This window comes from Pipra filicauda, unplaced genomic scaffold (genome assembly GCF_003945595.2).
Source record: "Pipra filicauda isolate LSUMZ 115617 unplaced genomic scaffold, ASM394559v2 scaffold155_size1731166_pilon, whole genome shotgun sequence".
In the NCBI taxonomy this organism is placed as follows: domain Eukaryota; kingdom Metazoa; phylum Chordata; class Aves; order Passeriformes; family Pipridae; genus Pipra; species Pipra filicauda.
The window spans coordinates 879,623-895,529 of NW_024104051.1; the positions used below are offsets into that span (position 1 = coordinate 879,623).

At 42.5% G+C, this 15,907-nt stretch overlaps 2 protein-coding genes across 5 annotated transcripts; both read right to left on the reverse strand.

Annotated features, from left to right (window-relative positions):
- Nucleotides 1-1,047: 1,047 nt before the first annotated feature.
- On the reverse strand, nt 1,048-10,284 carry RBFA (ribosome binding factor A). The gene is made up of 7 exons (XM_027721481.2): nt 9,725-10,284; nt 8,565-8,607; nt 7,754-7,930; nt 6,398-6,510; nt 5,106-5,190; nt 3,347-3,420; nt 1,048-1,699 (listed from the first exon to the last, which is right to left on the reverse strand). Exons 1-7 carry the CDS (start codon nt 10,270-10,272, stop codon nt 1,321-1,323), a joined length of 1,419 nt encoding a protein of 472 aa, XP_027577282.1. The 5' UTR covers nt 10,273-10,284; the 3' UTR covers nt 1,048-1,320.
- An 8-nt stretch (nt 10,285-10,292) lies between these two features.
- Nucleotides 10,293-15,457, reverse strand: LOC113988172 (probable 2-ketogluconate reductase). 4 transcript variants are annotated; one of them, XM_027721498.2, is made up of 7 exons: nt 15,355-15,457; nt 14,831-15,115; nt 13,954-14,338; nt 12,872-13,043; nt 11,668-11,846; nt 10,990-11,086; nt 10,293-10,610 (listed from the first exon to the last, which is right to left on the reverse strand). In XM_027721498.2, the coding sequence occupies exons 3-7, from the start codon at nt 14,333-14,335 to the stop codon at nt 10,457-10,459; spliced, it is 984 nt and encodes a 327-aa protein (XP_027577299.2). In that variant the 5' UTR covers nt 14,336-14,338; nt 14,831-15,115; nt 15,355-15,457; the 3' UTR covers nt 10,293-10,456. The 4 variants fall into 4 exon arrangements, with proteins under 4 accessions (XP_027577299.2, XP_027577302.2, XP_039235031.1 ...); XM_027721501.2 differs by lacking the exon at nt 14,831-15,115; XM_039379097.1 differs by lacking the exon at nt 15,355-15,457 and having other exon boundaries at nt 14,850-15,343.
- Between the last annotated feature and the right edge of the window lie 450 nt (nt 15,458-15,907).

A 15,907-nucleotide genomic window follows, 5' to 3' on the forward strand; every position in this document is an offset into this window, starting at 1 on the left:
AATACCAAAAGCCTTGCAAAAACCCAGAAAAACTACATCCACCACTTTCCCTTCATGCCATAGGTAGGTGACCTTATTATAAAAGATACTAAATTACTTAAACAGGACTTTTTCTATATGAAACCCACATTGACCATGACTGATGATTGCAGTGTTCTTTAAAGGTAGTGATAGGACAAGGCGTAACAGTTTTAAATGGAAAGATTTAGATTAGATATGAGGAAGGAACTGTGCACTGTCAGGGTGGTGAGACACTGGAAGAGATTGCCCAGAGAAGCTGCGGATGCCCTATGCCTGGAAGTGTTCAAGGCCAGGTTGGATGGACTCTGGTCTAGTGGAAGGTGTCCTTGCTTATGGCATGAGGGGTTGGGACTAGAAGATCTTTAAGATCCCTTCCAACTCAAACCATTCTGTGATTCTACTAGAGTGTAACCTCCCCTGTGCTGTCTTTCTTTACTAAAGGATTAAATTTTCTGTATTTCTCATAGAATTCCATTTTACTGCCTTGTTCATTAAAATTTCTTTGAAGCTTCTGCCCTTCTGAATTTACACAATCATGCTGTTATTTTTACGTGCTTGAGTCAGAAAGCTTTATTCTCACTCTTTATATAATCTCCTATTCATTTTCAGATCTCAAACAGTTACTGGGGCATTCTTGCCTGTTGTTTTTTCTCGAGTTTTTGAGTTGTTAATACATTTTTTAAGTCACAGTCAATGCTTTGCCTGATTTTACCCAAGGGATGAGCAGTTCTCCATTCTCTTCTGGATGCAGTTTCCCTTGCACAACAGTAATTTTCTAAATTTATTTTCTTTCGGATTTGTAACTTTACTGATCATAATTCCAATGAGTTTCACCTTGTAGAAAGAGTTCCCTCCATTAGACTGGGTCCTCTAGAGAATACCCTGTCCTGGTCTTTGTGGGCTGAAGCCTGAACAGCACTGTCATTATTTTGCTTCCTTCTTCCTTCCTGACCTCAGAATGACACCATCACTTTGTGATAATTTTTATCCAAGTCACTCAAAAGAAAAAGGCATTTTCTTGCAATATAGAAACTATAATTTTATTGGAAATAATCAGCACAACTGCAAGAAGTTTTACCTCAGTGCTGCAATTGGTGTATTTTATTATAAAACTGCTCTCTTGTTCAAAGTTCCACAACTGTAGCAGCTTGAAAGGTGCTTAACAGAATGTCACAAATGGCATTTTTGTTTTTCTTACATATGGAAGTGGTAAACAGGTAAACAACCTTTCAGTATCTATGGCAGTCTTTTTCTTTTGCTATTGGTATCCTCCATTTTGAAAGGAATGGCTTTTTCACTTCATTTTAGTTTATCAGCAGGATGACTTAAATGTTTGCCATCATCCATCTCCAGTTCCTTTACCTCTTCCTCCAACTCATAGTCTGAGACCGATTCAGTGTTATCATCCCAGTAATCAGCGTCATATTTGTCCAGTAAGTATTTCTGTGGTGTAATGTCATCATCATCAGGATTCTTTGGTTTTCTCTTTTTCATTTTCTTCCGAATCTTAGAAAGCTGCTGCTCCTGCTCTTCTGTCCAGGGAATACTTTCTATATGTCTTGACACTTTCAGTCTTTTATAGTCCATTATCTGTTTATTCAGCAGTTCATGGTCAATACCAAACAGATTAGACCGCATGGGTGGCCCTGAAGATTGAGTTGCTGAAGAGAACAGTTTACTGTGAAAAAGAAAACAAATATTGGGGGGTTTCTCTCTGTGCATATTTCAAGGGGTAATTTTGACAACTTGAGTAATATGGAAATAAACTGGAGTTTTCAGTTTGACTTTATAAATTCCCTGTGTTCAGCACCGTGCTACCCATGTTAAGAAGGAAGAGATACCATTGTATCGTATGCCTGAGGACAGTCTGGGTATAAGCCTGTCAACAGATTTAATGGGGGAAAGCCAATAAAACAATGACATTCTAGATGAAACTGCTTGTCTCTTTAAAGAGGGGTACACAGGTAACAGAGTGAACACTGGACCTTGGAGTCCCAAGGAATTTAAGACTTCTCCTGAGCTCTTCCAAAAAGTGAGAAGCAGCAGCCTGTGCCCAAAAGACATCAGACCCATGTATATATGACACCTTATGCTGGACTTCAGTATTTCCACAAGACACAGAGGAAGATGTTAGGTGCCATGTGGGAAATCTGTCAGCAATGACTTCCCACAGGAAGCTATTTCTGATTTGCCCCCGATGAACCATCCTGTGAGACGCCAGGGCCCAGAAGGCATTTCTACCAACAGACTGCAGCACCCAAGTACAAAGGCTGTTGGCTTTGAGAGCATCCAGTCCACAAAATCACTATTCCAATAGACTGTTTAGCCCTATCTCTCAATAGCCAAAAATCCCTCACAGAAGAATGCTAAATTAACTTAGGGAGATTAGTCAGCAAACTTGTAACTCACGTATAACACACCAAACTTATATCAGAAAAAAATGGCCAAGTAGAGGAGCACTGGTGTTCTTATGAGAAAATTACCAGTAAGTGACAAATATTACTGCTGCAAAGCATTTTTTTAAAATTTGATTATCATGAACAACATCAAGTCTTGGAATCTTAGAAATTCTACATTCATTTCCCTCACAAAAATCAAGATATTAATACCAGAACAAGTATTGGGTCTGCAAGCAACAAATCTGATGACTATGTCACTCAAGGTATAGACATGAAACACAGCTGATTTCTAAGACTGTGTTCTGATACCACGTTATGGGTGCCTCTGAAAGAATACACACTGTGCTGCTACAAGTGACAATTCAGTCATTCTCCACAGTTTTACAGAGGTTCACTTATACGTAACAAAATAGACCTTCCTTTTCCATATTTTGCAAAGCTGTGGTCAGACCTGTGTACAAGAATCAACGACAAAATAGCCTATGAAAATGTGTCTACACTAAAATATGGAAGTAAATCAGAGCATACATAATACGAAATATTTTCCCTTAATTTTAATAAATGGGTGTAACTTCGGTAAAGAAACTTAAGTCACAAAATAAAATGTTGTCTTCTACATTTAAATTCTGGGATGATTACATACTAGTTTTGTCCTTGGCTATTCTATAGTCTCTTACATAAAAAAAAATCAATTAAAAAAATCTTATCTCTTCAAAAGATGAGATACTTTTCTGGTAAGGTCTTCCAAACAGACTCTCTCTTCTACTTTTTATTTCTTCATAACATAATTTGCTGAACTCTGAGATAATAAAAACGTACAAATCTAATTAAAATATACTTTCTGTCATGTCAAATGATACCCAATTTAAGTCGGCCAACAAAGATGAAAATGGGCACTTGTACAATTCTGATTCAAAAAGACCCACCTTGAATCATTTTCAAATATTTCTTCTTCTTCTTCAGGAGGTCCAAAATCAGCAATTGCCAATAAGTCCTCGACCTGTAAACACATGAAGGCAACACATTTTAAAGATCCTATATTAAATCTACTTTATGCACACCTGAAAGAAAAAGACAAGCATGTAGCAGCAAATATTTGATTTTCTACATATTTGAAATATTTAGCAAAACCATTTTAAAATAGCCTCTTCCATCATTCCAATAAGCATGGAACAGCTTCCACTCTTTGCCTGGGAAGTTTGTGTCAAATAGTGTAATGTATCCAGGGATTCCTAGGAAGTTTTTTGCCTTGTACATTATAAACAATTAGCTAGGGATTGTGTGACATGTAATTTTTGGTTTATTTGTTCTCTTACTTCAGTCTTGTGAATCCTTTTTCATAACATCCTTACATTGAGATTTTTTTTCATCTCTTCCCACTTTCTGCAAGTTTGCATTTCTATTACACGTAATTATGGAGTTCCCAACTCCCTTTTAACATGGCACCTATCCAGTAAATGCTACAAATCTAGTATATTCACTGCTTACAGACTGTACATAATTGTGAAAATTTGGTCTCATCTGAAATTTTTATTGCAACTTTTCTTTACATTAATTCCCTAATTCTAATTCAGTGCATTATTCTAGGAGTTTAATTGGATGGTCTTTCCTTGACTTCCGAAACTTAAAAATCAGGTTCAATTACATTATTTCAAGCCCTGTTATTTGAATCTGTGGTTGATATAAATCTGATGAATTGCAAAGTAGGAGAAGACGATCCATCTAAGTGCTTTCCAGTGTCATTCCCTGACAGAAGCAATATAAGGAGAGTTTATACTTGTCTTGTGTGAAACCCAGAAGTTTTTTGACCACAGAAAGTTCAAGCAGTTCACTGCATTTCCAGAGAGTCTAAAGCTCTTGCTATTCTTTCCAGCCCTGCTCACACACACTGCAGGAGCCCATAAGTCACTAACAGTAATTAATTGGTTGTAATAGTAACACATGTAAGAATAGGGCACTTCAGGGCACAGAAATGTGAACATGTTCTTTTCAACTTCTATTCACATCAACAGCTTGAGGAGACTTTTTCATTAAATTCTACTCATTGATGTCATTCTTCTCTTCTGGAAATCTCACTATTTAAGAGATCTCGCTTCACGGTCCTAATGACAGCAAATTTCTAGGAAACATCATTGCTCTAGTAATATTTCAAGTAGTTAAAACTATCAACACCTTGATAGAAAATGTGAAATAGTAAAGATAATTTTAAAAGTGAAGGAAAAAATGTAGTATGAGTAAGCTTACATCCCCCATGTAAAGATCTGCACTTCCCTAAAAACATTTTAACAATTCACAGATGGAAAAAGATTGGGGAAAAAATAAAAATAAACAAGTCATTGGTTAGATTCACTGGAATTTTAAATCATGTAACATTTAAAATGTGGAAGAAAGCTCTTCCAACCTCATTTCTATTATCATGTACATCAGGCAACTCTATACTATTCCTTAAAAAGGTAATTAAATTTTTTAGAATTTCTTTATTGACCTAATGATACAACCTACAAGTCTTTTACATTGTATAGAAGCCTCAACCTTACTAAAGATTGTTTGTTAAAGTGCTTTGGAACTTGAAGAAGAAAGGGTACAGATAAAGAGTGATTTTGAATATAGATTGGTAGAGGAATTGAATGATCAGCTCTCTCCTAAGTCATCATATTTGTACACTGAGTCAAAGAATAGAATTACCTCTTTCACAGCTGCAGCTTCTTTGTCTTTTATAAATATTACTGGGGGTACGTTTCCTAGAATTTGCTGACTCTTCAGAAGATACCTGGCAAAAATACAGCATTCACCAGTATGAGTATCAGTAGAGCATCTCCAAGACAAGTAAAATGTGTTAAATTAATTCTGGCAGTACTGCACATTAAAGATATGGTTTGCAAAAGTTACAGTCTGATGGGTAGCTATTCAAGTTAGTGCTAAGCAATACATCACTGCAGAATCCCAACTTTGAATGCATAACATACAAAAACTACCAGCTGCAGATCCCACTGAGTATTGATGACATTAGTATTGATGATAATAGATTGTCTCTATCTGTATGCACAAGTCTTTTCCCACTTCATTTGGCATCCTTATCCCCACTGTATGGGTGAGAGCAGTGGGGGATAGAGTCCTCAGAGCAGAGCAAGACAACTAGTCCTACACGCTAGCTGCAGAAAGGACTGACAGGGCTCCCCTTGTCTTCTTCCCAGCCAGCAACTTTCCTTTTCAAAAAGTGGAAGCTGTTGGGAGTAGAAGAGAGCATTGTGCTGGAGCAGGAATTACATAGCCTAGGGAAACAGGTGGAAAGTAAAAGGGTTTACAAGTATGCTCCTATGTCACCTTCCACATGGAGTTAAATCCTGAACTTCCAACCCACTGGCTTGATAGCAGAGGGGAAGCAAGAAAGAGGGAGAGACAAAAATCTCAATAATACCCTGAAAACTTCTGGACACTGGACTCTGTGCTGAAAAAATGGGTAAAAGCATCACAATACATGGTAGCATCCTGAATTTTTTTTTTAATTGGTGCTGTGAAGAATTTCTGTAACATTAGTCACCCCTTCTGGAGGTCTAAATTGTCCCTAGCAATCAGAATTGCTCAATGAATCTGTAAGGAGATACTTGGAATTGCCAGTCCGTTGTGCAGCATGCCATTCTGGCCTTCTGTCACTCAGACCATGTCCAGCCCACCACGTCTAGTACAACGGAGTGAAACCTCATCCACACTCCTCTTGTTTTCTGCTCAGCCCACTCCAGTCCTGGAAAAGCACAGGAGCCAAGTAAGCCAGCTGTGCTCTAGCAAGAGAATACGCAGCTGGTCTGTCGCAGCCACCCTTCCCTGTGAGGCTCATCACAGGAGATGCTCTGACTCTAAGTATCTAGAAACCTAAAGCATCCCAATAGGTCAGATATAGACTGTTAGAAATCCTTAAGAAATGGCACTAGTCCATGGCTATGAATTTATGCAGCGGCCTGTTTATCCCACAGCAGTACCGTATACGTGGAGCGCTCTTCCGCAGCACACTTTCCACATAGCTTTCTTTCTCCATAGTAGCAGCAGGATTCCAGTACACACGACATGCTGAAAAGTTTGATGACAGGGACACCTGTAAAAAGGCAAATATATCTTTAAAATTGTATATATACACACACACGCTTCATGTACAATGAAGTCTCTGATGGATTGCAGAAAGCCTACTAGAAAATTTCTTCTGATAACAGAAGTAATGATATTGTACCAGAATCAGCTCAGGAGTAAATCAGGACTGACCTACTCCCTGCCATGTTCCAGTGCAGCACAACTAAGCAGTTATAAAATCTGAATTATATTCGGAAGGAGGTTGTTTCTTTCTCTCTCTCATGTTATAAATTGTTTTGGTTACAGCAGTGCTTCCTGAGAATATTGTGGCTTGCCCACACCAGCCAGTATTTTTATGTGCAGACATGCAATCCAAGTTAGACAAGCAACCCTCAAAGCCCTAAGAGACAGAAATATTATATGAAGGGTACTGCACAAATAGAGCCAAAAGACTCATCTTGCCCACGTAATTTTAATCACTTGCCTGAAGATGGAACAAATTCAGCTGGCAACAACATCTATTTCAGTCACAAATAACAAATCTTTTCTTACAGATGCAGTTATGACGCGCAATTTTTTTCCCATCCTTCTAATAAGTCCATCATGCTTTTAAGCCAAAAACTAGTATAATTTAGTCTTTACAGAACAGCATATGTGGAAGATAAAAACTACAGACAACAAACAAGAATGCGGAAACTGACTTAGTTCCTGAATCAGAGGTTTAACATCCCTTTCAAACCCACAAATTACACCATTAGCTACAATTAGGTACAAATCCCAAATCTTTCTCGAATCTTGCTTTACAATGACATTTTCTTATGCTTGCCTTTTTTCTGAACTAAGCTCATCCCTCACTTAGGTTTTCTGCCTGTAATATTGCTGGTGAGTGACACAAGGAGGCAACAACTCTCACACAGCTACAAGAAGAAAAGACTCCTGGAAAGATACTCTGGTAAAACCAGACTTCTTATGAAAAGTCAAGGCAAAGAGTTTATATCTGAGTAACAGGGAAAAAAAAGTCATACCAGGAGAATAACCATTTAGTTTGCCTAAGCTGTATTTGCACTAGCGTGGCAAAGGTCTACTAAGCCAAGTACAACAGTGACAAAGCTCTCCCAGTGTGTACGCCAGAGCCTGATCTGGCTGCATTCTGCCACATTAGAAGCAATGCAGTAAAACTCACAACACCCAGGGGAGCTCCTTTGGCACACCATGCTGACCTCATGGCACAGCCAGAGTGGCTCAACACAAGATGTAGCTTTGGCACTTGCCTTGCAGATTTCCAGCTTGAGATCATAAAATTCTTGACTGACTTCACAGGTAGTCACCATCTGTGACATAGCTTTATGAATAAGACCATTCAAGACTCTGCAGCGTATGTTATCTTCTCTCCTAGTTTTTGTCTGCTCATTTTTCATTAGGGCATCCAACTTGGTTGGTTTGTACATCTTAAAAAACGAAACAACACATTAATCAGTAGTTACACACTTGTACTAGGTAACTATATACAGTTCTATGCACTCTACTAAGTATGCTCTTAGAATGTCATTATTGCAGCTGTGATGGTTTTATATAGGTCTTATGTATCAAGTGTTTCAAAAAAGAATATTTCTGTTCATAAAATCTCTGACCTTCGTGTCTTACAGTCTAAGTTTCTTAAGTTTCCTTACTATTCTGTAGCAAGTTATACAGGTTAATAAATCTGTTTTCTAAAATACAGCATGTATTGACTGAAAAGCATTGCTTGTTTGAAAAACAAACATTAAAAAACTTTTTCGCTAAACTAAGCCTGTAGAAGTTTTAACATAGATCAGTTCTCTGCAATGTACTCAAGAGCATGCAAAAGAGCATTGATGCTGGCACAGATGAAAAATCAATACAGAGGAAGAAACAGCCATGGGGAGCCAAACTGCTTCTCTGGATGGCAATCCTGGCATGTCGCAGTGAAACTGGAGCACCAGTGTACATTCACGAAATTCTGCCATTTCTCTCTCAGAAAATGCTTTTCCCAAGGTTGGAATCAATGGCAGAACAACAAGTTTTTTCCTACTGGAACATAACATCTTAAGAGCTTGCACTTACCATTTTAGATCCCAGGGTAGGGCTGTCATACCAAAATTTCTTTCTTTTGGAAAAAGGAAAGGAAATCTGTTTTATCTTTCAGCAGCTCAGAGAAACAATGTATTCTCTGTGTAATTAAAATGCCACCTCCCTGAAGGCACACACCACCACCTAGGTTTTCATGCCCACAAGTAGTTTTCCCCCCAGCTGGGGTGCAGTGGCAAAGCTTCCTATGCACATAGACAGCAGGGGGAGGAGGGGGAAAGAATAAAGTTTCTTCAGTCGTAGAACCATTAAGGTTGGAGAGTCTTAGATCCATTAAGGTTGGAAAATATCACTAAGATCATTGAGTCCCACCACTGACCCAGCACTGCCAAATCATGCCTCCAAGCACCACAGGTACACGTTCTCTGAACGCTTCCAGGGACGGTTATTCCACCACTTTCCTGGGAAGCCTATTCCATTGCTTGACCTTTCTTCCCTTTCAGTGAAGAACTTTTTCCTAATATCTAATCTAAATCTCCCTCAGTGCAATTTGAGGCCATTTCCTCTTGTCCTGTTGCTTGTAACCTGGGAGACCAATCCCCACCTGCCTAAAACGTCCTTTCACGTAGTTGTAGAAAGCGATAATGTCCCCCCAGCCTCCTTTTCTCCAGGCTAAACGCCCCCAGCTCCCTCAGCTCATCCTCATCAGACTTGTGCTCCAGACCGCCCAACAACTTCGTCGCCCTTCTCTGGACACGCTCCAGCACCTCTGTCTTTCATGTAGTGAGGGGCCGAAAAATGAACACAGGATTCGAGGTCCGGCCTCACCCGTGCCACCGTGTACAGGGGGCAGTCACTGCCCGGGTCCTGCTGACCACATACTGCTGATACAGGCCAGGATGCCATTGCCCTTCTCGGCCACCCGGGCACACTGCTGGCTCATGTTCAGCCGCTGCCGACCAAATGAGATCGGGGGTGACTTGGCACAACACCGAAGCACCGATATCAGAAGAGCCCCGCGGCACTGGAGGCGGTGCCCGTAGCGCGGCTCGGGGTGGGAGGTTCTCCTTCGTGCTACCGGGGACCCCACAGCCCCTCTTACACCCCTTGTTCCAGCGCCCACAAACCACCCCGCCAAGGCACGGCCCTGCCCGGCCCGGCAGGAGGGCCCCGCCGCCCGCCGGCCCCGCACCTACTTGTTCTTGCGGAGCATTTTGCGCAGCAGCAGGTTCCTGGAGGCACCCAAGGCGGCGGAGCCGTGCAGAGCCCGGCACCACCGCGGCATCGCCGCCGCCGCCCGGGCACCCCACATTCCGCCGCGGCGCTCGGCCCGGCCCGGCCCGGCCCTACTGAGCTCCCGGCTCCCGCGGCGGCTCCCCCTGTCGGCGCGGCGGCCTGGGCCGGCCCCGGAGGGAGAGAGGGAAGGACGGGGTGAGGCCGAGCCGCCCTCGGTCACGGGCCAACCTGAGGCCCGGGTAGGGGAAGGCTCGCACACAGGCAGAGCCGAGCCCCGCGCCGGCGCAGCTGTGCACAGGCTCGGTGTCTGGAGAGGGAAAGTGCACCCAAAGGTCAGGACTGCTGCTGGAGCGGCTGGAGCAGCCGCTCGAACGCGCCTGGCTGTGCCAGGCAGTTCCTCTAACTCGCGATTTACACGTTCCTTTAATTCGGTGTTGCATCCACGGGCAATTGTAGGGGGATGTGAGCAAAATAAATTACACTGGTGCAAGACTCTGGGGTTTTTCATTGAAGGTCACGACAAAATACTGCAGGTTTTCCAGACAGAATTGCTGTCTGTTATTTAAACAAATTAAACATTATATATTTTATCTGTATAATACTCATGGGATAATTACATGAAAAGTGATCAAATTAGTGTTTTGTCAAACCAGGATAGCCACTAATGGCATTAATGCTAAGTGCAAGCCACGTTATGGCAACACTTCATGAGGGATAGGAAGACCTGCAATGCCCGCCTGTATGCTTTCTGTCATTTCCTCCATCATGATGCGGCGTGTCTTCTTGGTGGCACTTCCGATGTGTGGAGTTATTATGACATTCTTCAGCTTTAACAAAGGGTGATCCCTGGGAAAGGAAAAGAAATACCGAGCTAGGCACTCACAGCATATTCGTTATCTATTTCATCACCTCCAGGTAAGTCAGGGAAATATTTAAAATAATTATTTAAAAAAAAGCCAAACAAAAACAATTGCATGACCCAAGCATACTCAGAGCAGTTCAAAGTGCTGCCTAGGTTGGTGGGGTTTTATGCAACATGTCCTCCAAATGAGTCAATGTGATTTTTGTTTGGCTGGGACAGAAGGACTGGGGACCTATTGCAGTCCTAGTGCACATACATCATATACTCATACTAACAAAATTATGCAACTTCTCATGTGCTCACAAAATTTTACCAAGTTTGAAACTCACACATACACTCATTTTATTTAAGTACATGTCCTACCTTGGCAAAGGTTCAGGATATGTCACATCCAGAGCAGCTGCCTTAATAACTTTGTTTTGAAGGGCTTCCACCAAAGCATCCTGATCCACTAACAGACCTGGGTTACAGTAAGAAGGTTATGTTTATTTTCATATTCTGTACTGTTCTCTTACCATCCTTTTAGTCACAGTGGTCAGGCAAACAGCAGGGCTAGCCATGATCACAATGCAGAAGCAGCAGCAGAGTGTGATGGAGTGGGAGGAGAAAGCTTGGGTATGTGCATCAGTGTTGAACAGCCGGGAATTAGCAGCATGAAATAAAGTATAGTGCCAGGCTTTATATCAGGCTGTGCCACCATAATGTTGTTGTTGTTATTATTATTATTATTATTATTTATTATTTATTATTAATGTGCAACAACACTGCATTAAATAAATAAAAAGCTTAAGTAGGAGGTTATGTAAGTATACATGAGCCTCTAACACTCCAAGCTCACTAACATTTCAGAGACTTGCTTGCTCGTTTTTATGGGAACACTCAAATGTTTTACTGCGATACGACCACAGTCATCTAAATAATCTAGTAATCAGAGAATTTGTGGAAAATTTTAGAGTGATGGACTCCATATTAGAGTTGGGTTTTCCCAAGACTTGTCATGCCAGCAAACCTCAATGCAGTTTTGTTTATGTTGCACCTCACCTCTGCTAATATTAATGAGAGTAGCAGTGGGTTTCATCAGCTCCAGCTCCCTCTTCCCAATCAGTTTGTGTGTCTGTGGAGTTAGGTTCACAGCCAGCAACACAAAATCTGACTGCTGGAGCAAATCATCTATCTTTTTACAGTAAACAGCTCCAACGGCACTTTCTTCTTCTTTTTTTCTGTGGGGAAAAAGCCAAAATTTAACTTCAGTACGCAAGAAACAAGAAAAAGATCAAATCACCCTTAGAGAAAAAGTTTCTTAATTGTTTTCTTCACTCCACAGTGCAAAGCAGTTAACTGGTTATCTGACTGAAATTCAGTAAAGACAAATGTTAAGCTGTTTCCCATAATACCAAGTGAACTGTACACAAACGTGCAGTTCTATATCTGTGGGGATGGAAAGTAAGAAATGAGTATCATGTAAATGCACTGAATAAACGATAAAATAAATTAATTTGTATCACAGCTTCTGGTTGTAACAGGGATTTTTTTTCCAATCCAAAAGCAAGACTGATGTATTACAAGAATTGCCTTCTCTGGGAAAAGTAACTCATGTGAAAATTGCTGAGAAAACCCCCAAGACAGAGCAGAGGTTAAATCTTCAGAAATTTCTGTCAGCAGCAGCCTAATTGCTCTGTGCATCAGTGCTGATCCACTGAAACCACAAGCACAGCAGGACCTGCTGGTGCATTTGATCTTTATCAGGACAAGTCTGGGGCATGAACTGCTTGGCTCTCCTCAGATTCCCACAAAAGAATAGGATGGGATGGGCCTGATGGGAGCAGAGGGGCAGAGAGCACAGCTAGAAGACAGTAAACAGACTGGCAAGTCTGGCTTTTTATTATCAGCTGGCTCTGGAAGGGTGAGATGTCTCTGCCTGAATCCCTGCTTCACCTAAGTTGCAGGACTTATGTCCTCCCAGACAGTTTTCTCCTTTCCTTAGTCTACTGTAGTGTCACCACCATGACAGGAAGGATCAGGGAGCCCCAACTCCCAGGGAGACCAGTGAGATATATCTCTCCCATTCCTTGCTGACTTTCTTTCTGTATAAATTGGGGAATTAATGACCATCCTGAAACAAGTGTATGTATTTTGGCACTTAAAATAAAGAGCTCAGTAAAAAGTGAAAGCACAGTGAAAGGTACAAATAACATTTAAAAGCAGTGACAAAATAGAGTTGCCATGGAGCTGCAACCAGCTTTACCTCTGACTCCTGTTGTGATACAAAATCTTCATTTCAAAGGCTTTGGCTCTTTCAGCCACTTTGTAACCAATGGTGCCCATTCCCACAATCCCCAGGGTCGCTCCAGAAACCTCAGCCCCCAACCAGTCGGCAGGGAAATACTCTGTGTCAGGGGAGACTGCCATCTCATAGCCTTGGAGGAGGAAAAGAAGGAATTATGTCATTTAAAGGATGTTCTGGCATCTGAGGTTTTGTGGTTTTTTTTCACTTTTTGTTGTAGGACAAGCAGAAGCACAGAAGCAGCAACAAAATATCATCGTGTTTCTGGACAAAAAGTGAATAATGCTGCACTGTACCTGACTGCTGACACTGATTTCTTGCTTAGGATAGAAACATATCCAGCCTCTCCTTGGCAGACAAGGGAGGTAAGGCCAAAGCAGCAACCTCCCTTGGATGTACATCACACACCTTGCCCATCATCTCTCTCTGCCTGCAGTACAGATTATTGCACAACTGAAATGCACCTCAGCTTCTTATTCATCAGCAGGGGTAATGAAAGTGGCAGTGCCATAGATGTCACTGACATTGTAAATACTGAATGGTGGAACCGATGGATCAGTTGTGGGATCATCAAGACTTTTAGGAAGGCCATCCGATGCCCAGCAGCCTTGAAGATACATCAAGGTTGGCAAGGAAAAGAAACACAGAGCATGGTGGACAGATTTCTGGACAGCTTGTTTGTGATAACTCACATACACACACGGCAGCTTGGCAAAGACAGGTTTCAAGCCTCCTTGAAAATATCTCCTTTTAATCCCCTTTTATTATAACTTGAAAAGCAAAGCTGAAGTTCAATGAATAAGTGGCTGTGGGCTGAGGGAGAAGAGGCCTGAATTTAGGGCTGTCTGAAGAAAGAACACATCTACCTTGCTGTATATGCCTTTTTGGAAATGCAAGTTATTGTTAACAAGACAGATAACTTTTTCCTTGTCCTGCATTTTCCACATTTCTACTTTTAAGCTTACCTTTGCATCAGCACACACTTTCTGCAGGTTTTGAAATCACTGTTTCTATAAAAACACTAAAACCATTTCAGTTATTACCTTCCACAAGTCTCCTGGAAGATGCCAGCATCAGAGCCATTCCCAGGTCTGCAGTGTCAGTGGAAACAATAAATGGAGTGTTGGACACTTTCACACCAAAGCTAGAGAGGAGGTTCAGGTCCAAGTGATCTATTCCCACTCCAGAACTTGCAACTATCCTCAAGTTCGGCAAGCTCTGGAGCAGCTCTTTGTTAACAACTGGTTTCTGATACCACATATAAATAGCTCTGATCTTTTTGCTGAGAAGTGTCTTATTTTCAAGATATTCTTTCATGGTGATGAGATGAAAATGTTTCTGCAGAAATCCAACATGGTCTTCATATACTCCATGCACCCCTCCTATACAGTCAATTAGCACATAAGGCAGTTCCTGACCCTCCATGCCCTGCAAAAGCAACGAGAATCAAAAGGACATGGTCTTAAGCAATCCATTATAGCTTTTTTTAATTAAAAAACAGGAATTGATTGGCTTCATTACATGCTGTTTTCCCACTACGGAAGAGTTGGCTAAAGATAATCACTCCCACGTGCGGGAATTTTTCAGTTCTTACTGTGTTATTCAGAAGGATGTTCAATTTCTATATTATCTTGTTAATAATACAAGAAAACATTGCTTCTGGCATGCAAACTATGCTGACACTTAGACAAATGAATTATCAGGTGTTACTCATGTTTAATATTCAATATTTAAAAGCCAAAGTCTTGATAATTTGAGAATGTGGCCATGTGAGTGGAAGGGTATACTTTAACCCCCAAGTTCTGCCTTTGATTGCCACTTCTGCAAGTATATTCAATAATTAGCTCAGGAAAAAAAATCTCATTTAGTGTTAACAGAGCTATAATTTGTCAACTACGAACTTTGGAATTATCGACTAACTTCCTGAACATAAGTTTACCCTTTCTTTTTTCGGTCTCCTTCAGTGTCCTGACAACTCTTCACTCTGCCGACTCCGGAAGGAACCAAGTCTGTGACCGCAGGTTAAAGGCGAGAGACTCGCAGCTGCCCGTCAGCCCAAGGCAAGGCGCTCCCGCACCGCTCCCACACCGCCAGGTCAGCACCTCCCGCTCCTCCCCCGACCTCACGGAGAGTATTCCCGGTCCAGGGCCGGTCGAGCCCTGGCTCGAGGTGTTTGCAGCTGTCCCGGCCGGCCTGCCAGTGAGACTAAAGATACGAAGGAGCTGGAGCGGGAAGGGAAGGGCTCCGTCCGGCCCTTAACGACGGGGGGTCGCAGAGGACCGCGGGAGCCCCCCGCGCCCAACGCGCTCGGTGCTACCGACGGTGCCACCGACCCCCCCGTGAGGCCGCGGCCACCAGAGTCGAGGGACCTCGGCGGCCACCTGGCAGAGGCGCTCCCGGTACCCCGTTCGGGGTCCCGCAGTCCCGCCGCAGCTCTCACTCACCCTGCAGGCCCCGCTCGCCGCCGCCGCGTCCGAGCCGCACCCCCGAAGAGCAAGGGCGGAGCGGGACTCGCCGCGCCCAGCTGGGACTGCCGGGACGCCTGCACCCCCGCCCGGGCTGAGCGGGGAGGAGAGGCGGTGCAAGGGCGCGGGAGCTGCACTCCAATCCCTCGGGAAGCCGAGAGACAGCAACGGGAGTTTGCAAATGGTTGTGTGGATTTTAAAAAGTGTGTCGTGTTTCTGTGCTATTTGTGATTTCAAAATAAAAGGGATTTTGCATTAATGCCCAGCACACTTTTCCCCCCCACAGTGTCTTCAAAGGCCAGCTGTGGTCTGGTGTCTCTGTTGGTCATTACACATAGTCATTGCACAGGAGTTAATGTGGGATGAAGAGTTGTCTCTGACCGGCAAACACCAGTGATAGCTCTCATTGCACACAAGAATGTTTTTTCCAACCTAAATGATTCTCGGAATATCCTCAAAACCTCTCTTTGAGAGTAAAGCAACTGGGCCAGGCTTAGGTCCTTAGGCACTACAGCTCTTACCCCAGCCACAG

Excerpts from the sequence above, each read along its gene's own strand:
- RBFA (XM_027721481.2), bottom strand. The coding sequence starts at position 10,272 with ATGAAAAACCCCAGAGTCTTGCACCAGTGTAATTTATTTTGCTCACAT. Across the intron at positions 6,511-7,753 it reads TCAAGCTGGAAATCTGCAAG|GTGTCCCTGTCATCAAACTT; the intron begins GCAAGTGCCAAA and ends GCCTTTTTACAG. Across the intron at positions 5,191-6,397 it reads AAGAGCGCTCCACGTATACG|GTATCTTCTGAAGAGTCAGC; the intron begins GTACTGCTGTGG and ends TATTTTTGCCAG.
- LOC113988172 (XM_027721501.2), bottom strand. The coding sequence starts at position 14,335 with ATGGAGGGTCAGGAACTGCCTTATGTGCTAATTGACTGTATAGGAGGG. Across the intron at positions 11,847-12,871 it reads TATCACAACAGGAGTCAGAG|AAAAAAAGAAGAAGAAAGTG; the intron begins GTAAAGCTGGTT and ends TTTTCCCCACAG. Across the intron at positions 11,087-11,667 it reads TCTCATTAATATTAGCAGAG|GTCTGTTAGTGGATCAGGAT; the intron begins GTGAGGTGCAAC and ends ACTGTAACCCAG.